The 23472-nt window shown below is 53.4% G+C and overlaps 3 protein-coding genes and 1 non-coding gene across 4 annotated transcripts; all 4 read right to left on the bottom strand.

Moving 5' to 3' along the window:
- Positions 1-316: 316 nt before the first annotated feature.
- On the bottom strand, positions 317-4936 carry TGME49_270160 (hypothetical protein; the record flags this gene model as incomplete). Its single annotated transcript, XM_018781569.1, has 5 exons — positions 317-1066; positions 2375-2492; positions 2817-2968; positions 3395-3535; positions 4129-4936. The coding sequence occupies 5 exons, from the start codon at positions 4934-4936 to the stop codon at positions 957-959; spliced, it is 1329 nt and encodes a 442-aa protein (XP_018636605.1). The 3' UTR covers positions 317-956.
- A 4652-nt stretch (positions 4937-9588) lies between these two features.
- TGME49_270170 (hypothetical protein) lies at positions 9589-10879 on the bottom strand (the record flags this gene model as incomplete). Its single annotated transcript, XM_002365653.2, has 1 exon — positions 9589-10879. Exon 1 carries the CDS (start codon positions 10258-10260, stop codon positions 9589-9591), a length of 672 nt encoding a protein of 223 aa, XP_002365694.1. The 5' UTR covers positions 10261-10879.
- Positions 10880-12993: 2114 nt separating this feature from the next.
- Positions 12994-13065, bottom strand: TGME49_270180. Its single transcript has one exon. It is a non-coding gene; the product is annotated as a tRNA-Pro (tRNA).
- A 1209-nt stretch (positions 13066-14274) lies between these two features.
- TGME49_270190 (protein phosphatase 2C domain-containing protein) lies at positions 14275-21175 on the bottom strand (the record flags this gene model as incomplete). The annotated part of the gene is made up of 5 exons (XM_018781570.1): positions 14275-15936; positions 16384-16815; positions 17544-18323; positions 18682-18802; positions 19412-21175. 5 exons carry the CDS (start codon positions 21173-21175, stop codon positions 14735-14737), a joined length of 4299 nt encoding a protein of 1432 aa, XP_018636606.1. The 3' UTR covers positions 14275-14734.
- Positions 21176-23472: the final 2297 nt, after the last annotated feature.

The raw sequence follows: 23472 nt of genomic DNA, 5'->3' as shown, positions 1-23472 counted from the left end.
GTTCTTCGAATCCGAGCAAAAGAGTTAAATGTGCAGAACCGCGAACCCCCACACTCTGTAGCGCAGGCTGCCGACGCACGTGACCGTCCCGGCTTCATTAGCGAAATGCCAAAGCCGTAAATCCACCTCATTTCTCCGATATCTTTGTTCTCGTTTGAAGAAGATGTGAAACAAGCGCGAGCCGCGCACCCACTCCCAGCCACGACTCGGGAGTCGCATAGCCGTAGAGGCTCCTCAAAACAGCAGCTCGCCTCTCTTTGTTCCTCCAGTTCGAGAAGCTTCGAAGTGCTACAGAGGACTTCTACACCCATTGTGCGTGCATCAACGATTTACCTGGACGTGAGCCCCCAGTCAGTGTACTGCAAAGGTGTCAGAAGAAATAAAAAAGGCTCTGACGTTTCCGTCAAATTTGCAACATGTGCGTTCATCCGGAACCTGCACTGTGAAGCATCGTCGTGAACGTGGAACTACACATAACCAGCAATCCGCCTCACTGTGGTCAAACACACTCTTCTGTGTCCCCACGATTTTCATCGGTGCATCCGCGTATGTGTATTTCATCTGGAAAAACCGCTGTACGTACACACCCTGCTCCCAACACGATCTATGCCTTCACGAAGTATCGCTGCGCGCTGTGAATACGAAAAATCGGCGCTGCCTGGCGGCGCGGCGACCTGTCGCAGCTGCTTCCCAGATGTCAGTGGACCCTCCGAGTCTCCTTCGCGTTCGCCATCGACGGTCACTTTGAAAGTGAACCAGGCCCCGCGGAAGCATAGAAAGATGTAGGAGAAGAAGCCGAGAGGGAAGTCGCGGAAGACGTAGAGGAAGAAGCAGCGACATTTGGATCGGATGCAGCAGTCGAATTAGGGGACGCAGAAAGATCGGGAGGGGCGAAGCTGGCGCGAGAAGAGGGTGAAGCAAGCGAAGAGTGAGGTTGAGCCGTGAGGACCAGTCTATCACGATCGAACATCACAAGGCACACCTGAATTTCGTCCCCAATGCGCACGCGCTCCCTCACCGATGGCCGCGACCCTCGAGGCTTCACTTGTCGACCCGGTGAGTTCTCCTGAGGAACAAAGCGACCACAAAGTGTTGGGCTGTCAGAACAGGCGAAAACGGTGTCTCCTGCAGGCGAAGCGAAACTCCTAAAACGCGCCGACCACCCGCAGCGATTGTCTGTATAAACGCAGGAGGTGTGTGCAGGATCTGCCGGACAACAAGACTCTTGGCGTTCATATCCCAGACCTGGTGTCGCTGTCACATTCTGAGCGGACGATGGAGAACCCCCAAGTGCGAATACTTCCATGACACACGCGCGAGAAAACGGACGCGACAGTGGTGTCTTTCAGGCCAGAGAGAGAGAGTCTCGAATGCGGGGAACAACAAACGCCATCGACTAGGGAAGACGAGTAGCGGCAGGGCTAGGAGAGCGGCGAAGAAAGGATGGAGGCGAACGTTGAAACCGAAGAAAAGAAGCCTCTGCCAGGTGACACACAGGCGGGCACAGAAGACGACAACGTGGTTGCGAGAGAACTGAGCATCAGGCAATCGCGCAAAAAGACCATGCGTTGAGAGAGCGAGCCAAGCCGCGGCTTCCAAGGCGGAGAAACGAGTTGAGGAAACTCACAAAGCGAGGTGGGAATCGAGAGATATGAAGCAACCCGTCAATGCCTGGTGCGAGATTGACAACCGCCCCGAAAGGTAAGATCTGAGCAACTGTGCCTGCACAGACAAGACTTCGCAAAAGGAACGAAATGGAGCACTTGACTCTGCTGATCACGACATGATCAAAATGCACACAGAACCACACACACAGACCGAGACAAGGTCGAAACGTCTCAGCATTCTTTAAAGGAGTTCAATGTCGTGTGAGGATTCATGTTCTGGCTCAAGCTGTGCAAGCGAGTCTGTTCCATAGCTTCTTTGCCGAGTCCCCATGCAGTCGCCTGTCACCTGAGTCTCTGCGCGTTGGTCGAGGCCTGCTAGGGTTGCTCCTCCATCCCTACGAATTCAACATGTGGTGCACTGTTTGGTTAGTCCAATGCGGATTCTGCGTTTCTCGCATCCATGTCTCACTCTACCTTTCGTAACCGTCCAAAGGGTCTCAGTGGTAGTGGCATCCAGTGTACATTTGGGAGAAAGGAAAACGCGCACACTGACGAAACCGCGGCTGCTCACCCCCAGCGCAAACCGCCAGAGCCGCGAGAGGCGGGGACGCATCAGCCAAGATCAGTATTTGCTACTGAAGGCGAACAAAACAGCCAACGGTTTCCATCCGTGCTCGTTCCCAGAGTCACTTTCTCAAGGACAGAATAAACTCTCCAAAACATCCGACTGCACGTAGACACAGACGCGGAGACCGCGCGGACCGTACCCTTGAGCCAAGTGTTCGGCCCACGGAATTTCTGAAAAAAACGTTCTTTCGCAGAACTGTCGAGCTGCAGGACCAGGCGGTGGCAGACGAGGTCGACGCTCGCAACCTTCACAGGAACCTGAAACGCGCATTCATGAGAGGCAAAGAAAATCGAACGTATCTCCCGATCTGCGTAGATGGATAGCCGACCAGCAACCAAAACACTCGGACTAAATCTCCTTGAGTCTGTGGACGTTGCTACCGGCGGGATTCAGTGTCTTCTCGTCTCGTCGCAACGGCTAATTTGTACCGTGGTGTAAGCCGTTTTCCCGTCAGTTTGGTTAAGTTCAATTTACCGTTTCGAATAACGCAGTCAAACGGCAAATCCAGCAGACACGTCCCTACGATTCAACATGCTTCTATCGGCTTTCCTCAGGGTCTATCGAGTCTTGCATGCACCCACCAAGTCGCCGACGCGAATGTCCCAGTGCGGTCGAAGTTCCAAAGTGCCGCTGCGCATGCAGCCGATATCCACCACAGCGAGAGGCCAGAGCTGGCGGCCGGCACTCAGAGGCGGAGGCAGAATCTGCGTGACTAGGCCCACGTAGGGCGCGCCTTCGAGAACGCAAGAAGTTATAAGGCGACAACGAATCACAGAAAGAAGGCTCGTTCCTCGCATGCATAAGTTGTGTCGCCTTGGCCTTCATACACACATAGGTACCAACCTACGTCAGTTTGCGTTTCGAGATAGACGCGCGTTCCCCTACATACGTATCTACGAATAGATCTATATATATATATATATACATATATATATATATATATTTATGTATAGATATTTATGTGTGTGAACCTCTGCATGCATGTGTTAACGTAAGTATGTGACACAACCCACCTAGGGCATTGTAGACTTCTGAGAACTGGAGACGATTTCACATGCTGCACTCTTGTGTGCGTCCGTCTTCCAGTCTGGCATGAGTGTCAACCAATAATGGCTACTGGCTCAACGAAGTCGCACCTCTGCATGCAGAGGTCTCTTACCATCACACCGCATTTCAAGTAGCGATCGCCGGCGACCCTCTCGTCCGACAGCTTCTCCTCTCCCCTCTCCGTTCACGTTGAACTCTCCACATGCGCTCTCTTGGGGGGTCTCGCGAAGCGGGTTCTCGTCTTCTTTTTCGTCTGCAAGGAAAAGAGAAAACCATCAAAGGACGAGGAAACCGTGTGTCTCCAGGAACGTCTAAACATAGTGCACGCTCTCTCCTCCTTTTCTGCAGATGCACATAAATATCGACACGCATATGTCGATATGCATACAGAGAGATTGACAGGTATAGATAAGATAGAGAGAGATGCTTTGTGTTGTGGTAGAAGACGTAGATGACGTAGAGACACAGACAAGGATCGATAGATCGATAGGCCTTGAGATCGACACGAAGAAAGCTCGTCATGAAGCGATTTAAGCAGGGGCAGGTTCACGTAGGAAGACGGTTTGTGTGTGGCACAAAGACTCGGTTTTACATTTGCGCCTTCATGCCTAATGTTTTGTTCACAGATGCATGTCACGGTTCACCCGTCGCGATGTGCGTAACGTTTCTGCATTCTTCTCTTTCATTCCTGTCCTTTGATCATTCAAGCAGTCGCCCCAAAGAAGGGAGGAAACCGAGAGCCCAGGCAACACCTCATACCACTGTGGGGGAGGCCGCCGGCCGTCTCCGGTCAGCACAGGTTTCGGTTGTGTTTGCATGCAGACGGCACCTTTCTCAGATACCTACGAGGCACAGGAGAGGACGCGAACGCCGCATTTGAGGATGCGACGGCGCTAGTGGAGATCGCGTGAGAACGAGTTCCCAGTCGAGTTCCACGAGTCGTAGCCGTTGGTCTGACGTGAGTTGTGAACAGTGTCTTGTCCCAATCCGCCGGGGAGGACGGCGATCCCTGCGACCCTACAGAGCCGAGACACGAAGAGGTTTTTCTTCTGGAGAAGCTTCCCCTGTTTGACGGATCCGAGAGACATGTTTTGCCTGCATGCGCCCACGAAGACATCCGCGAACTTGCCCGACAGCCGTGGAGAGTAGGAGTCGATGGTGAGGCAAAAGCAGTATGGTGTCTGACTTCCGCAGACCGCTGGACAGGCGACGAGAGCAAACACACCCCTCTCGCCTCTGTGTTGAGGTTGATGAGCGCTTGCCTGGCCGCATCCAGTCGAGCAGCGCCAGGCGGAGAGGGGACAGCGAAGGCAGGAAGAAACAAAGGAGTTGGAAGACAACCTTCGCAGCGCGGGTCCAGAGACCGACGAGCTGACGAAGACGGGATGCAGAGGAAAGGAACAAAGGACTCAGAAACGAGTGGAGAAGAGACTCCGTGGACGTGATCACCGTGTGAAGAAGTGACTTCAGGGATGGAACCGATAAAGCATGTTTGCGGATTCGCCACTCTGGTGACGCAAAAACCAGTGCCAAAGGCGTTGTTGAAAAGAAGCAAAAAGACGCAACAGAAACAACTTCGTCGCACGCGTTTGCGCCTTTGTGGTGTGCGTGCAGTCCACTGCACAGACGCCGAGAGGCTTGTCGGGAGTGCCATTTCGGCATCCCCCGTCTTGAAAAGAATTCACGGAAAATCCAGTGAACGCCTTGTTCCAATGTTCGCGTCCAGTCTCATTCCCTTGGTGCTCTCCGTCCTGTATCGGGGGTCCTTTTCCCTCATCGTGAGACGGTTTGAACGGCTCGGGTGGCTGGAATCGAGAGAAGAAGTCGAGAGAAGCAGCGAAAGACAAAGAGTGGAACTGCTTCGACTTTCACTCGGACACCCGTTCTCTTTCAGAAGTTTCTTTCTTCCAATCTCGATACGCTGCTCGCATGGCCACGAACGCAGCCCCCACGATGGCGACTCCTAGAAGCGTGCACGAGGCAATAGCCAGAATGCCCGTTCCTCCCATGTTTGCAAAGCAAGAAAGTGATCAACGCCCACTCATTTGCCCTCAACGTTCAGCGAAAAGCCAGACGAGAAAGGAGTGGGTGGAAAAACGAGCAACGACGAAGTGAAGAGACGGCAGGAAACCCGCGCGAGAGTAACACCGACGGTGACAAAAACGGGGAAAACGCGGAAGGAAAAGGGAACCATCGAGACGAGGCTCTGAAGAGGTGCGAAAGAAAAGGACAAAAGGGAAATCAGGCAGGGGGCCAAAGATAATTCACTTGGATGAAGGAATTGTGCCATAAACTCAAAACGCCCGCGCCACACCGACACAGCGTCCAGTGGCGCCCGAGGAAACGCGGAAATGAAAGGGGAATACCAGCGAAATCCAGCAAGAACAGTCAGGTCGCTAAAAAATAAGAGAAAAATGGAAAAGAAACTGAAAACAATCCCGTATGTTCTGGTGTGCGACTCGCTGAACGTCTGTTAAGCGCCCGGAGAAACACTTGACAGCCCCGCACGTGGTCAGCACGCAATCGTTTTAACTATTTTTTTTTCGACCCAAATGAGTCAAAATCGACATTTGAATGCCTGGAGATCTTCATCTGTCGGTTTACGACCGTAGCGTTCTCATCAAATGAGAGAAAATGGGTGGAAATTTCCTCATTTCGTCCCGTCCAGTTCAAGTTGGAGGAGAGACAACACGCAAGACACAACTGGGGGGCGGTGCTCCTGCAATACGAGCCTCCTTCAGGCTTTCCTTTTCATCGTTTTCTTTGGGATATATCAATCAACTCGGCACTATTACGTTTTAGAGACCAACCACAACCAACAGCATCGAGTCGAGTGTGACGCGATAAAAAGAATGGCTCTCAAAAGTGTGACGGTCTCGATATACTTCCGTTCAATGGTAAGGCGTCGCCCGGGGTAGCGAGGTTTCTGGTTGGGCCGCCGTTTCTCCACGGATGCCTTGTCATCACATGAACTTGCTTCCTTTGGATTGCCATTTGAGTATGTACATGGGAAAAGAGAAACAGAAAGACCTGTGGCAAAATCTGCAGCTCTTCCGTTTGTTGCTGACACTCATACGAGTGAGGGACGGGATTCGCGCAGTCCAGGCGGCTAGAGAGACTCCTTTCGCGACTGTGCATGCATGCATATTTTTGCCAAGAAACAGGCAAACTGCGAGAGAGTAGGTGTCGGTGGCAAGCCTACCTGGTTTTCGAGGAAAAACGCAAAGGAAAGAGTGGAAGACGATGTCGAAGTATGTGTGGTCACCTTTCTGTCCGCTGGCTACGATACTGGTGGGTTCACAAGTGTTCCTAGAGTTTGGCGGATGGTGTGTTCTGCCCCGATTTTGTCGCTTACATCTTGGAGTTGATGCCGTTGCATCTCGGCTTCTCTCTGGAATCGTTTTGAGCGCAGTTTTCTTTGTCCGAACATCCCGAGCTTCTGTTCCAGTGATCCTCGAGGTTCAGACGGACCACAGGGAATCTAAGGACCCAGAAAACGTTTTGAATCGCACCTCACGCAGTCATCACTTTCGAACTTGCATCCGCATGTTGTCTTCTCGCTCAAACCCTGTTGTTGTAAAGGGTAAGAACGTCTGTATTCTGTCCTGGAAGCTTCAACCCTCCAGGCCTGTTTCTCACCGCAACGCATGCCTGAAGTGAAACCCGGGGTCATTTTTGGTCTACCTTCGCTTTCTCCCTCCAGTGCGCCCGCGCACGCCACGCGACGGATAGGTCTTTGTGTTTTTTGCTCAAGCGTTCCCCACGTTGCCAGAGACAGAGCCCATTTAACCTTGTTTTCTGCCTACGCTCTGTTCCCAGGTGGTGCGCTGCATCTCGAGATTCCCGCGAGTTGTGTCGTCATTCGTTGATCACTCGTGACCCTGTGTCGCCATTCGTCTGCTCTCAGCGATTGAAAAGAGTACACAAATTTCTACGCAGTGGGAGGGTAGTGCCACCTTGCCCACGTGTTCTTCAGCTTCAGCGGATTTGTTGCTGAGTTGGGAGACGCTAAACCTGGTTTCTCTCACTCGTTCCTGATTTCAAGGATGTCGGCGCGTTTCGCTTTTCTGGGTGTTCTGGCCGGCTCGGTAGCTGCCTACTCCTGTTTTGACTCTTTGAGGCTCACACGAGACAGAGCGGGGTTTTACTTCCGGTCCGTTGCAGGGGCGAACTGGAGCTTTGTGCCGCATTCTGTGGTATACGAGCAGCACATGTCCATGTCGAAATTCCTCTCGTCGTGCGGATGGAACCAACTGATTCTCGGCACTTACGCAAAAGCTCTAGATACACTGGGCTACCGTTTCTGATATACGCAGCAACACTTGAAAGGGGAAGACAATTTGTTTTACTGCTACGTCGTGCATCGCGCCACATTTCCATCTTTCAACAACCCTGGTCTTCATGTGTGAAACATGGAAGCAACGACACCGTATTAAAGAGCGGATGAAGTAGGCGTCGCGTGTCCGAATTTCTGCTGCACGTGCTTCGACCGTTGCCTGTCAGTGATTCGTAGCAGATCACCGTGACGCGTTGAGATGAGTGAACGCCGATCAAAATATGAATTTTTACCGCGGTGAATGTTCCGAGGTAGTCGCGACTGCACACGCAACCAGCAGCTTTTTCATGGGTAAAAACGCCTCTGTCTTTTTTCAGTTCGGGGATCGACGGAACTGCTCGCAAAACGAATTTCAGACATACGTCACTAGCATCTGTGAATTAAGTTCCCGTTTAAGTTAGTCTTGTGAGACTTGGCACTCAAATAGAGGCCCCTACCGACCGACGGCAATTCCGAAAATAAAGCCCGTCGTATGTTGCGTCACTTCAGAAACGAGCACAGACTGCAAAAACCAACGAGACTGCGGTAGTGGATGCTCGGATATCTTTAGACCTAAGTGTACGACTTTCGTCGTAAGGTGGTGTCAGCGGCAGAAAATATATTTTGCGTTACCAACACTATCTTTTGGGCTTAAGACAAGCTCCCACCACAAAGTCAGCAAACCCAATTTCAACCTCGGTGAATCAGCACAGATGGCCGCTTACTGCACATGCTCCCGCGTTCAGAGGTAGGGCGGGAGGTGCCACGAATGGTATTCCCCTTTTCTTCTATATGAATGGCCGAACCCTAAGTCGACTAGTTTCACACTGAGGAATTCTGGTGTCGCAGTGTTTCCATGAGTCCGGGTTTCTCCTTTGTTTGTCAGACCACTGGGGTAAATCAACAGGGTGAGATGCTAGTAATCGGGTCAGCTACTGGGTGAGCATCAACCTTTCGACAGCTAATGCAAGAGGATACACTCAGTAACCGTGTAAGTCCACACGTTTCAAATACCTGGCGCCCGTTCGGTCCCTTTTCACAACGCGCAGAATCGATACCAGGACTTGCTGTATCTGTGCACCCGTATAAATTAACAATACAGGCACCCGCTTGGTCTGTTCCACTACTGATCGGATCAGAGACCACCAAGACAATCCCCTTATTCCAGGCGACGTCTTTGATGATCAGTCAAGCCTTCCATTGCCTTAGAGCTAAAATGCACATGTTGGCTACGCATATACACCGACCAGATTGCTATACACAAAGAGACCAACGCAGCGCAGTCGGGCGTGGTGTATGTGTCAAGAAAAAACTGACAAGCAACGTTTAGACTCCGGCAAGTAGAGCAGTAATAGCAAGTGACACACACACAACAACAGTCGGTGAACAACTGTTTTTATTCACATGTACCCGATTCCTTGTCTTGTCACTTTCGTTTTGGTCACAGACAACCCTGACACAACACAAGAACGGGGTCTCTATACATATCGGGCAAATGGCGACACCATGTCTAGAATTTTGACAACGATCTAACACTGATGCTACAGAAACGGGGTGCAGATCCATTACAGGAGCTTGCGCTGTTATCAGAAACATCCAGTGTGTTGTTTGGCAACACCAAGTAGGGACAGTACGATCCACTGGCTCCATTGCACGATTTTAATAGAATCTGGCCTTGCGACATGCTCCTGTTTTGACAAAACCGTAAACCTGCAGACAAGCACCACGTACGTTTGCACGCAAAGGCCTCAAGGTGAAAGAATTTGATCTCCCCACGTATACTGTACTCTTTCGCACTTCGACGGGCAAGAAAATGAGTGGTCGTTTCACCGGGCAAAATGTTTGCCAGGCGAAATCTGTACATTGTGTCAGCCGCCACTTTTTGTTTGTAGAAAACGCTTCCTCACGGTAACTCCGTAAACACGGAAGGACTACATGGAGAAAGTGTCCCGTTGATGGGACATCCCATGATGTCTTCCCCTCATGTCTAGCTAAATGAAGTCCAGGGAGCCAGTGCAGTGCTCAATCGCACTGGGTGTGCTAGCCGGAGACCGCCTCACCCTTCTCACCGCACACGCGTTCGAGTCCCTCCGTCTTCTGGCATTGTACTTCCCTAACGAAGCAGAAGTGCTGGCTTCACTGAGCTCTTTCTCGAAGTCTTCCTTTCCTCCATGTCCCTGCGGAAGGTTTCCCCTGGATTCTTGGATGAGCCTCCCAGCCTCGTCGTTGGCCCGACTGAACCACGCCATCAGCGCTGTTAACGCGGGTGACCCCGAAGCAGCCCCGTAATAGCCTCCTGTCCCATAGCCAACACCTCCAGCGGCACCCGGAGCCATGGAAGCTCCGTAGCCCCCAGCGGCCGTGCCAGCCCCCCATCCACCTGGAACGGCTGCACCAGGAGCCATTGCGGCACCAGGTGCCATTGCGGCACCAGGGGCCATTGCGGCACCAGGTGCCATGGCGACAGGAGCTGCTGCGGCGCCAGGAACTGCTCCTCCACCTAAAGTCATGCCAGCATGCGCTCCCGTTGCGGCGACTGGTGCAGCGGGGCAACAAGGACACCACGGGCACAAGCCACAACACCCCCCACCTCCCGCAGTCGCAGGGCCTCCCACTACCCCGCCAGTCATCGCGGCAGTGAGCACCGTCAGACTGTGTGGCATCTTGACCGGTCGAGGGCACAGTGCACGAGCCGACCGTAGAGACACGAGGCAGCACGTAACAGGGGCAGACACGGCGGGTCCGCACGAAGCTCCAACAGGACACGGAAGTAAGAACACCTGCAGATCGTAATCAGGGCGGCACTGCGAAAGGAGGTGTGGAGCACGCGGCTAGTCGACAACAAACGCGGAGCGAGGGCAAGCCGTCCCCCTCCGCTAGAGAAGAAGTGACAGATACACGAGTGGTTAAAAAATGCGACAACGGGAGCACGAAAAACAATGATGCGGCTCGAGCGGTCTGCAAGCGCACGCCACTGTGGTTGTAGGGACACGGACGCGGTGACACGCTCCTTCGTAGACTGCGACGGGACGGGGGGACTATTGCCTCGCGGCTAGAAAACAAGGGGGTTTGTATCTGACATCTACTCAAAGTATCTCATTTACATCTCTTCGGGATTATCTAGACACCAAGAGCAAGGTACGCAAACCTGACCAAGACTCGCGTAGAGCTAGACGCTGCAACCCGCGCATGCCCTACCGGCTTCCAAGCGGCAGTAGCGGTTCACTTATTTGTTCCTGGATTCAGTCCAGGTCACTAGGAAAAATGCCGGTTTTCTCTGTTGCTCTCCCAGTACTCCCCAAAATGCCGAAGCACAGCTCACCCTGGTTGCCAGCAGCGACGGACTACTCGGCGAGACGGCAAATGCCAGCGAGCCAGAACGCCACAGATCCGTGCGCAGATACCAGTTACCAGAGGGGGATACAGCCACCCAGATGGCGCGAGGGCCGTGCTGGGGAAAACGCAGGGTCACCCCGTTTTTGCAGTCGGAATTGGTCAAGGTGGTCAAGGTAACTGCCTGCATGTTTCTGCCAAGCTCCTCGTCCATACACAGAGGAACATGCCGCTAGTTAGGATTCTTTTCCACGAAAACTAGTTGACCTCAATTCAAGCTTGCGGCCGGGCGTGGCAACTGTCTGTCGGAACTTGTGTGTTTTTTATACCTTCGCCCTCCCCCTGGTAGCGTTTCGATACGCTCGCGGAATATCGCCACTTGTTCAACAAAGAAAGGAGCACTGCTGCTCTCCTATAACGCAGCAACTCAGGAGCTAGCAGAAGGAGGAGTGTCGCCTCTGACTCTTAACACGTGAAAGAGTGAAAGAGCTGTACCTCATTCACCGGACGCGGTGTGTCATGTGACTAAGGTCATGTAGCCTGTGCCCCAGTGCTCTTGTATTCGGGATGCAAGAAAAGAGAGGGCGGTCCGCCACGTGTCTGAGAAATAACTGAAGAGAGCTTTCCGTCATCTTCCATCACTATGCCCCGATAGCGGGCATTCAGCTCTTCTGATTCAAACCTAGGATCGGGGTTTTGCTACGCGCCAGGCAGATTCAGGTAATTCATAAAAACACCAATCGGGCTGTTTAAAATTATTTAAAATAGATAGAGCACTTAATCTAAAGATAGACTGTCACTTCCGATAGGGAAGTTGTTTTGGCTCATTGTCCTACTCGACACTGTCTGTACTTTTGAGATGCCGTAGCTGTAAGTTGCTAGCACATCCTTCCGGGCTTAGGGAGAAAGGATTCACGTATCTTACGCGGGTCGTGCATACAAAACGTGGCCTTCTTGTGGCAAATCTATTTATTTTAGCCACCACACGCGACCTTCTGAGGGCGAGACTGTTTATATAATAGCGAGATTGTGGTCTATACAAGAAATGTAGTGTCAGGGCGTTTCGTGCACTAATGGTGGAGGATAGCGTTTACGGACCGCGAGTGGAGCGAGATGCAAATTGAGGCACATCACGATTCCCCCCTAACCAATGTGGGCTTATGTGCTCGATATCGATAAACTCGACAAGTTAGAGAGAAGACAGAAATTGCTTTATGCGATGCACAGAATAAAAAAGACCGAAGACACATTTTATAGCCACGACTTTTGATTGTTTCTTTCTCCCTGGCCCTCTTGTCGAAGAATTTCAGGGTGCGCACCGTGGTGTGTTCTAGAGCGAATATAACAGTGATGCTCTGTTGCTGTAGGCGGTTGCCGTCGGCACTAGCGCTTGGTCACGTCACAAAAAGATCGATTCCCTCCGATGTATCGTCTTCCTTTCAGAGAGACAGAACTGAATTTGGAAACAACAGCTGCAGATCCTTGGGCTTGGAACCTGCCAGCGCAGCAGAAGCTTGAGATAATCACTGGGCTTTTTTTCAACACAGAGAGAGGAAAAGGGTTAATAAGGGAGTATAATACACAGGCATCCGAAAAATATATCTAAGTCCAGAAAGTGCTCAACGAGCAGCACAGATAATTTGAATCGGCGATTTTGATGGTGTGCACCAGGCAGGGGCGGTGGCGAATACGAGTTACCACCGCAGCTCCGAATTCACGTTTTCGAACAAGCCCTCTCCTTTTTTGTCGCGAAGTGAACAAGAGGGGATACGCTGCGACGTATGAACAAACACTGCAACAGGGGAAATAGTTAAAGGTTGTGCTAATAAACCAGACATTTTATAAGGAAACGGTGATGTCTAGTTGATTCGAGGAGATAGTACATCACGCGCATTTTGCGACTTGAGCCTGAAGCTCGGATAGAACATGCCACACTCTTACCTGAATGTGGAGGTTCCAGGGTCCAGATAAGCTAGTATCAGCTGCTGACCGTGATCCATAAACAAAATAAGACAAAACAGCGGCATGGGTACATTCTCTCGTTCTGCAGAAGAGAAGACCGTGGGCTGCTCCGGGATTCGAACCCGGGACCTCTCGCACCCGAAGCGAGAATCATACCCCTAGACTAAGCAGCCTTAATGGTGTTTTTCCTGGAGAAACGGATTTCCTTTGCAGCACAGATGCCCGTCATCTCTAACAGGGATCGATGGCCTCGGTCGACTGAGTGTCAGTGCTTGGACCCATCACCCCCGGAAGGTGCGAGAATACGAGGAAACTGATTTCCAGAAGCGACGTGTGCAGGACCGCCATTTGTGATTTGGAACTCGTGCAGCTCTTCCAGAGCCGCATTTCCTCCGGCATTGGGTAAATCCACATCGAAAGGACACAGGGTTCTTCTTGGAGAAGACGGTCTCTCTACGACGGCGTCCTACGAGAAACACTTTGAGGCTTCGCCCGAATGCGTATAGCGAACTCTTGTGGAAAAGGGATGAGACCATCTGAATGCACAATTCTGTGAAGTGAGCCATTTACCCGATCCGCTCGCTGCTAGACTTCAGATTTGTGTTGTCTTTTCCGAAAAGCACAGGAGATGTGTAATTCTCGCATTAGAGAGGCAAGCCTCCCGCCGAATTCAGCAGCTTCGTCCGCATCGTGCTTGTCTTCTACACACAAGTAAAAGCCACTCTCTGCATCACGGTAACGCTCGAATTATCGCTGATGCGCTCTGTACGGGCAACGCCTCTTTGTTGAACGCACGTTACGTGCCCTGTGAAGAACAACCTAACAATCGGCAGTTCAGCTACAGACTGTGAGAGATTTCTCTTCTAGCGGTACTGACCAACCACTGCAAGAAGAGAAGCACCCGCCTCTAGGAGTTCCAGAATGTTGCGAGTCATCACTTTACAACCTGACTCCTTTCAGGCATGGGACTGACCAACCCGTCTCCAGTGACTCCAGAAGACGCTCAACCACAACAGTCTCGCTTGCGAGGATCAGCGGCCCGTGCACCTGGGACGTGAGTCACACTAGTAACAGTTAACACACTGACAGCATTACACATCCTTAGGGATCCCTACGCCGATCGCAGTAGAATCAGCATTCTCGCGACTTCGTCAAAGATATTTCCACAGTTCACTGCCAACGGAATGACAGAATATCCGGCAGGTCAAAAGATTCTAATGAACCAAACAAACCTCAGATGGTTCCTCTAAGATATCAAAGCAATCCATCCGCCGGCAGCACAGGAAAGTGTCAGCAACGTAACCGCGGCGCGAATTGGAATCCAAAAGAGAGTGGTGGGAGAGCTACCAGAAAGGCTTGCCTTCAGCAAAACATTTTGCCGCAGTTGAGCCAACCCATTCCTCGTGTCTTGACGTAAGCTTTGACGCAGGCCGCCCGTCAGTCTTGTACGTTTCGCTTGCCATCGACTGCGTCTTGTGTCATCGCGCGCGTGCCCTTTCATTTCTGTACCTCCTGGTCACGGGACTCTGCCGCTGCCGGTTTGTTTGACCCGATAAAGTTTACCGACAATGTATCTCAACCGGTGCAGCTGAATGCTGAGTCGCACGCTACAGTTTTCTCCTTGACTTTCCTGGCGACCGACGGCAAGGGTCTCGGCTACCTCTCGCCGCATTCCTCGGTTCCGTTGTTTAACAAGGAGAGACACTTACGGAAGGTCTTGAATTCACGGCGGCATGGCGAGGCACAGTATAAAAGATACGCTCGGACGCAGTGACTCACGCAGCTACACCCACGACATCACTCTTGCACGCACGTTCACATGTCCCTGAAATAATGAATTCCCTAAGTCTCCCGCTTCCGCGTTGCGCTGAGATATCGCGTGACCATTTCCTCTTCGCTTCCCCGGGACCGAGTTTCCGGTGTTTTTTCTCTGGTTCTCCGCGCGTCTCTGCGGTTCTGGTCGGAGTCTCTCTCGCCCGCTGGAGGGTCGGGTGGTCCCCTCGAAGGGCCTCGAAAAGGAATCACGAGAACGGTGGCGTCTGGCATGCTGATGCCTTCCCGACGCAGCTGCCACGCTTCCATGAACTGCTGGACGACGAGAGTAGCAGCAGCCTGGAAATCGAGACCGACGGGAAACGGCTCTGCTCCTTCGGACTCGTCTCCCTCCCCTGTCTCACTAAAAAGACCTGCGATCGCCCGCGCTGTGCCGACGTCACACATTGCGGCTTCAGCGGCCGAGTCGACCCGCTGGCGAACTTCTCGTAGCAAAGAATCTTCCTGACTCACAGACCGTCTTGGAGCCCCCACGCTTCCTGACGTGAAAGTCCGGGAAAGAGCAAAGCGTGAGGAAGACAGCTGGGGAGACTGTGCCCGGACTCGCGCTGCTGGATATCCTCTCCCTTCGTTTGTTTCCTTTCGGCGAGGACTTCCAACGCGCTCTGCGTCCCTTGAAGGGAATCGATTCTGACCTGATGGTACCCCAGCAGATCTTAAACGGCCGTCCGAAACCAAGGGTTGCCCCTGCCACTGTTGAGCTTCACGCACAGTTCCCGCACTCACACTTCTGCCGCGCCGCGGCCGCCGTCCGTCGTCCGTTTCTTGGGGAAGTGCTGCAAGCGACGACTCTTCGCGTCCACCTCCTTGTCCCGAGCAAAGTCGAGAAGAGAGGCCCATACGCAGGAATTCGCCGCTACGCGACCGGAGCAGAGCCCGCGCCGACGGATCTATCGTAAAACTGAACAAACGACGGAGGACATCTCGCGGCATCGCGAAGAAACTTCCCGCCCAACATGCTGTCTCCTGGTTCCTGTCGTCAAGCGAACGCAAAGCCGAATCCTGCAGAAAGTGCAGATTTCGACGAGCCAAGCGAAGGAAAGCCTGATGCTGCCGGGCGATGCGCCGCCGCCTCGCGTGCGCGATTCGAAGCGCCTCAATGTGTTGCCTCCGCAGTTCGTACGCCACCAGGTCGACTGCTTCCTGAGGCTCCAAGAGATCCCAGATTACTGCCGAGGCAACCACCACGAAGCCGAACGACGAAACATTGCCTAGACACAGCGGAGACAACGCAAAGGTGGGTGCGCAGAGAGATGGATTACATGGTGAAAAAAGGGGAAGCTCGCAGAGACACCGAGAGAGACGCGGGTGCAGCCAGCTTTTTGGACCTCGGGGTCCGTGTCTTCCCAGAAACCAAAGCTCTCTCCGGGCTTTATCCGAGTTGGCACGAGCTGTAGACGAACGCTAATTCGCAAGCGCTTTGCCTCGTTTTTCTCTGTCAACAAACGAAAGATCACGTGGACGAGGCATTGTTCGCACACCAAGTCCAAACCCTCCCACCAACAGACGCAAAGAGCAACGATAAAAGGTCATGCGCCTGCTAAAAATAATAATTAGAGAGGGCTAAATATTGGCAGTCTCTGGAGGACTTCACTCCTGTCTCTGTGGCCCGCTGCGAGGCGCCGCTTTGCCTCGCCATCTCTTGGTTTTAGCCTTACTTATGTTGACAGAAGTGACATCGGGTGTGCTGCAGACGCCGAACGGCTGAGCAGCCACCATTCCGAGCAGACGCGTACAGCGAAGCGGGGGACAGTCGGTATCGGGACACAGGAAAAGGCATGCCGGGCCTTCAGAAAGTAGGCACTGATGAGGCAGTTGGTGATGAAGCTGCGCATCTTTGGCTTCTGATGCTCGATTCCCAGCTTCGTTTGCCCTCCCCTCCCTGAGTCTCGACCGCCACTCACGCTTCCCCAACGCAGAGAAGGAGCCTCTTTCCTCTCCTGCACCTGTTTCTTTTTCCTCCGACCCTTCCACACTGGAACCCAGCAAGTGAGAAGAATCGAGAGCTGGAACATGCCTACAGCCAGCTCCGTCTACCCCAGAAGAAAACGGATACGCGCCCTCGCTGATGTGGCCTAGCGGGACGATACCTAAGCAGCAGAAGAAAACTCAAGGGCACACAGGACAGGGAATGATCAAGAGTTGACAGCCCGAAACCGTACAACTGAGGCACCCAGAAGAGCCTCAACAAGATGGAATGAGATACACACGATACACACGCCAGCAAAATAGGCACAAAGTAAACGGGTAGTGAAGGGGGACGCGCTGCGGCGAACGAGACAAACAGAGAGGCGCAAACAACAACAGGAACGCGGCGATGTCTTCACTGCCCTTTGTCGTGAACAGCTTTGAATGATACACGCAGACCGACGCCAGGAAGAATCTCGCGTAGAAAACAAGTTCTGGAGAACGTTCAGTGAAAGAACAGTAAAGTGAAGACTTAGGCCACATCCAGTGAATGGTAAAACGCCGACAACGACACACGGTAGATCCATCTCTTGGGCTGCAAAAGCATGCAAACATCAGCGGAGTTTAGAATTCCAGTGTAAATGAGACACCCAGAGCCATCCGATAGAAGAAACAACAAATCCGTCCCGACACAAAAAAGCCACAGAGGGCATTAGAGAAACACGGAACTCAGAAACGTCGACCGAGCGAGAAAGACATAGGTGTACCCTACACATGTGCAAGCATTTGGGTTCGGCATCGGCTGTGGTTCCAGAGGGAATTTTGTTTCCTGAAACAACAAAAGTGTACACGTCAGGCCATGCCTGTGTCGACCTTGTTCTTTCACTGGATAGCCCAAGGTCTAACCTACCTGCGTTGATGATGCGTTTGCGTTCCTCCTCTTCCCTCAGAGTGTGTTCTCGTGTTAGGACAACGGCTTCAAACGAGAAGCCTGCATTCAGAACATCTCTGTCCATCTCAGAGCAATACCCCAGGAGACCGAAGAAATCAGGTGATCCTGTCTGCGAGGCCACAGACTTGCTTCGGCATTTGGATTCTCTTTTCGAGAACGAAACTGCAGACATCCGATCCGTTTTTTCGACCGCCCGCCCGCGCGGACTGCTTCCTGACAAATCGTCTTTTATCCTTGAGCCGTCGTTGTGAGCCGACCTGTCATGTATTTCTTTTCCTCTCTCTCGATGAGCGTTTCTGCCTCTTCCCCTCCTTCCGCCTTCAGTCGACGAGGCCCTCTGCGTAGCCGACCTCGTCCCCTCCCCCATCTTACTCGGCCGCGTCTGCGCATGCGTTTTCTTACATGCGGGTCGTGCCAGGACCGCCGTCACATCTCCGACTTGGCAAACTAGAAGCCGCTTGGATGCTTCATGGACCACGCAGATGCTGGCCGCGCACCCACTCGTGGAGTTGTTGAAAGGCGGCCGTGGTGGGCTCCCATCTTTTCCCCCCGTCTGCTCTTCTGCAAAGGTTCGCGCAGAACCGGACGCGTCACCTGTCGGCGCAGACAGAGTCTCCCATGACAGCGGTTTCGAGAACGACAGAGAGACAAGAGGGAGGAGACTGGGGGCGAGAGAGGACGACGAGGTTCGCTGCGGGGGTGCGAAGGCCGGCGGACGTTCTAGGCTCGCCGCCACACCTGAGAAACACAGAGATACGACACGCAGGGACAAGTCGAGCTCACACCCCACCGGAACTGTGTATATCTGCTGTGCTTGGATCAAGAACGCGTCCCTCTCAGCTTTTCGTTTGAAGAGGGAACGGTGTCCGAAGCACGGCGAGCTTGTTGGCAGCGACACCGTTTTCAGTGGCCCAGTTCACGGCCAAAAACATGCGCATGCCCAAAACAAAAACAAGAGTGGCAAAAAGACTGGAACGACCGGAAATATGAAACGAACACAGTCACTGTTACAGAGGTGAAGTCGCTACACGACGCCTGTCACCCACGCGGGGGTTGGTCCCTCGTTCCCCTCGGTTGCTTCTCTGTCTTCTCATACCTCGCATGCTGTCCAAGAGAATCTGTTGAAGCCGATCAGCGGTCAGCCGTCTTAGGATAGAAGGCTTGCTCTGGACAGTGTCGGTTTGAGGCGGGGCGACGTGGAGCCGAACCAGAAGATCCTGAGAGGGTGCACAAACACGAGACACACATGCATGCGCTTGCTACTGGAAGCGCCATTCCCCCCGAAGATGCGACAGACGCCTTTCAGTCGAAACCTGAGCAGAGACATCGACATCTGTGTTGTCACCCTAGGTGCAGCAGGGGGAAGGCAACGTGGACGCGTTTCTTCTTCAGACGTGACTCCACAGGTTTCGAACGCGTTTGGCAAAGAGCTTGAAATAAACGAGTCTTTGCGGATCCTTTCAGACAGAATAAGGCATCCCCGCACACACTCGCCACTCGATACTGCGGCGAAGCCCGTTCTTCTGCGTAGTTTCCCTCCGGTCATTCTTTGTACTCCTCACCATTCTGCATTGCCCTGTTGACACCTTTCCTTCTCGCTTTCCTCCTGGACTGTCTCTCCTTTTTGTCCGTCGGTTTTTCTGTCCGTCTGCGAGCTGGCCTTCTCCCTCACCCATTATTTGCCCACTCTTCGATCGCTTGGGCTCCTTTCCCGCCTATATGTCGTTATCTTTCCACTCCGTGAGTGCACTCCAGCAGACCTCCGTCCACGTTTTCCCCCCTGCTGTTTCCCTTCGTCCCACTACGCTCCAACTTGTTCCCCTTACCTGGAGGATTTTCAGGGCGACCACGTCGCTCGCTTGTTGCGCCTCAGGTCCCACTCCAGCCACGATGCCTCCGAGACAGACACCGCGCGCTCTGCAGACAAACGCCTGTTCCTGGTTCACGAACTGACACGGCAGCCTTCTCTGAAGCTCGTCCAGGGCTCGGGACATCGCTGCGAGGTTTCTGTGAAGCGCGGGCAAGTCTGGGTGAGGCCCGCAGCTCCCCGGGACGCCTGCAAGTCCTTCGCCATGAAGCAGTCCCTCTGCATGCACAGGTCCGCTGGCTGAGGCGAGGGCGAGGTCGGCGGCGAGAGCATCAGCTGCCGAATGGATCGTCGTCGCGGCTTCACTTCGGAGTCCAAAGGCGTCTCCCGTGATACCAAAGAGCCCCGCGCAGCGACGGGTTTCGGCGATGCTGAGGGCGGCTGCGGGAGGAAGAATGAGGACTTCTTTCACCTGGAAAGATTTCGAGAACCACTTGTCGGAAAACGCGCCAATCACACAAAAACTCGCCGGAGAGGACGCCGCAGCTCGAGCGGCCGCCGCCTCGACTTCCCTGCCTGCAGCCCTGGCGGCGGCACTCAAAACCTCGAGGAGACGAAGGGCGACATGGCGCTGACGTTTCTTCACGGATCTCCGGAGAGATGACGAGCTGGAACGGGACCAAGACATCGATTGCTGACTCTGGGTTCTTCGCGCCTCTCGAGTGTGCTCAAAAACGCTTGTCGCTAGCTGAAGGGGGACTCCCACCGTATAGACAGCAGCTGAGAGGAGCTGTTCCCACGCCTCTTTCCGAAGTCTGAGGCCACCGCAGGTCGGACACGGCGGACCGAAGAACTGGTCGGTTCCGGAGTGAGAAAGTGACAAACCTGGGATCGTTGACGCCTGAGGAGAAAACGGCTTTTCCAGAGTTCTCTCGCTTTCTATCGCACAACAAGGGTCTTCGGTGACACGGCTTCGACTTCCCCTGAAGTTGCCAGAGTCCCCACCTCTCTCGGTCGCCTCACCCTCGCCCTCGGCATTCCCCAAGGGCACCTCCGCGACATTCTCATCGAGGCTGTGGGCGGAAGATGTCGGAATGATTTTATGTGCTTTGGATCGTTCGCCACTGCCGGACACCCCGTGCTCCCCAGTTGCGGGGCTCTCCGAGGCCACGAAAAAACAACTTTGACTGCGACGGTGCTTCAAAATCCGCCCGTGGCTCGCACTGCGCTCCTCGTTGGCGGAACCGGTGGCGCTGACCGATACAAGCGAAGCTGAGGAAGCAAGGCGGCTCGCGGCGCAACTTTCAGAGGTGTTGCAGACGCAGAGGTAGACTGGCTCTTCTCCCTCGCCCTCAAAAAACGGAAGAAGGTAGAGATGCTCTCTCCCCGATCGATCGTAGTAGGCGGGTCTCACCCTACCCCCGGCTGCGGCTGCCACAAAAAGGAAACGGAGAGCCGTGAGGAGCGGGGGGGCCGACGGGTCGCAAAGAAGCTGGAAGATGGGGTCCGAGCCGGAGAGGGGAGACGGCTGCGACCGCGCTAAAGGGAAGAGCCGTCGAGACACGACGAGTGCGACGGGAAGAGGGATCGAAGGCGGACTCAGAGTTGCGGGGGAAAACGAAGGAAGGAAGTGAAGTAGCTCCTCGACTGGGGACGTAGGTGTGCCGTCGTCTGTCTCTGCGTACTCGGCGCCGAGCTCCGCTTTTCCGTCCAAACGCCACCGGTGAGACCAGTGTCTCCGGATACAGCACGTGGACACAACGCTCCATGCAGAGGAAAACATCGTGTGTTTTTGGGAACGCGACAGAAAGTCAGATGACCGTGCCCAAGAAAAGGGCAAAAAGGGGGTCACCGGCGCATAGGAGAGCAAGGAGGAGGGAAGTCACGAAGAAACAAAGGGGACGGTGGAGAGACCGTGTCTCTGTACAACTGGTCTGCGATCCCAGACTGTAGAACTCAAATCGAGCAGACACATACTTTGCCACCCGGAAAATCCAGGCGGCCACAAACCCGGAAAAAGCGGAAAACGACGCGCTGAGGACGGATGTGCGTGCACTGGGGGCGGACGGGAGTGCACAAAGGAACTCAGGGGATCAAGGAGGGTGCCAGGAGTGGTCGGTTTACGCGAAAACTCACGGAGTGCTGGAGAAGGGTGTGAAGCAACGGGTGGGGTTTCGGTCAGTCGAGGATGAACGCTGCGGCACCATTCACTTGGTGGAAAACGCAGAGGAAGACTGCGGGTGTGACACCGGATACAAAGCGAAATTCCGCAAACTCCTATCATCACGCCATTGGTTTATTTTCGAGGTTCGACAGAGTCCCCACGAGACCACGCCACCAGCCAGCACCCACAACAGCGAACACCCAGAGGGCTGGCAAAAAAGCACGTGGCTTTCTGCTTTGGGGCTGGAGATGCAAAAGGGAAAGAAAAGCGAAGGCCATTGTAGTGCAGCGGATACATAGTATCTCTGGCCTATATGACGGATGGATCTTGCGTTGTCAAACAGAGGCGCAAAAGGAACGTAGCACCGGTGTAGAGAGGAAACCTGCGAAGCGACATCTTTGCTCTACGTTCTTTCAGAGACTCGGCCCCTGAAATGCACACCAAGTTCCCACTTTCGTGCCCACGAGAATGAGGAGGAAAACACAAAGATGTCAAAAGGCACCTCCTGACACTGTCCTACAGAGCGTCGTTAACGAAGTCGCTTCTCCATTTTGCAGCATTTTCCGCTGTCGTCATCGCATATACCACTCTGACGTTTCCGCGACCGAGAAAGCGATTTGTTGTGGAAGGCACAGGCTTCCGCGGGAACGCTGTGCTTTTACTTGAGGTGTTTGCCCTTGTTTGCCTCCTTGTTTCTTTGATCGGCTCCTCAAGCGCCTCAGAAAGTAGAACGCTCCCGGCTGCCTCCTCACACATGCAAACTCAGAGATATGTCTTAACACACGGGAATTTGCTTTGCTTTCCTAGCAAGTGTGAGAAGGCAAGCGATGCCGCACCAACTTGTTGGCTAGTCTCGTCACCACGGGCTGGACTGGCTGTTGCAGCCTCGCTGCAAAAAAAAACATGCATCCAGAACGAGGTGTTGTGCTTCCCGAAGAAGAAATATTTTTAGGAGAAACGTTACGCGCGCCTGAGGCCAAAGAAAGAAAAGGCGGCGCTGAAATACATGCTTAAGGAACCCACCAAGCTGCGAAGAACGTGCAGATTTGGAACGACGGAGACAACATGCGCATGGTGACATCGACTCGCCCTTAACAGGACACAGCACGTTCTTCGAAGCTGCACGCAGACGGCTGCGTCGTCCACCACGAGTAGAAAGAGTCTCGGAGTGCTTTCCTTCATGCTGACTAGACACACTTTCAACTTCGTAATTTGTAGACGATGCCGTGGAAATGCAACTTCTTGTCACGGTTCGGTCAAAAGTTTCCTGTAGTACAACCGTCGTGTCGTTAGCCAGAGTTGCTGCCTTGACTTTCGTCGGCCGCGCAACCGGGCCTTTGAAACTTGAGCCCACTTTGCCGTGCCCGGTTATTTTCTTGCGTTTTGACTTCAGTTTGACTTCTTTTCTACACTTTCTCAACGAATTAGTTCCTTTCTGTCCCGTCCTCAGAGAGAGAGACCTCTACATGGCGAGCTAGGCAGGACACCCGTTCAATATGTCCCGCAAGGCACGAGCCACGGAACCCAACAGTCAAAACCAGTATGCGTTTCGTGTCGCAACCCGGCTGCATTTCTCGTCTATCGTTTCAATTTTCCAAACACCCATGTTCGTTTTTTCCGGCTTGGGGGTCGTTCAAACATAACTTGAAGTACGGCAAGTCAGTCGCCGACCCCTATGCCTAGCGCCTGAGAGCGAGGGGCTGAATCATGGCGCGAAACTTCAAGTCTGGTGTTGCCGTTTTCCAGAGATTTTTCCGAGACACAGTAGCACGCGATTAGATAGTTTTTATTCAAGCTAGCTCTCTCCAGGGTGCGACGCGATTTTCATCGATGCGTCGGTCACCTGATTCGAGCCTCGTGAGCTGCCTCGAGTCCGCCGTTCAACGAGCCCCGTGAAATTCGTTGCTTTCTTAGTC

The sequence above is a fragment of the Toxoplasma gondii genome, chromosome VIII, assembly GCF_000006565.2.
Source record: "Toxoplasma gondii ME49 chromosome VIII, whole genome shotgun sequence".
In the NCBI taxonomy this organism is placed as follows: domain Eukaryota; phylum Apicomplexa; class Conoidasida; order Eucoccidiorida; family Sarcocystidae; genus Toxoplasma; species Toxoplasma gondii.
This window is presented reverse-complemented; position numbering and strand designations above follow the sequence as displayed.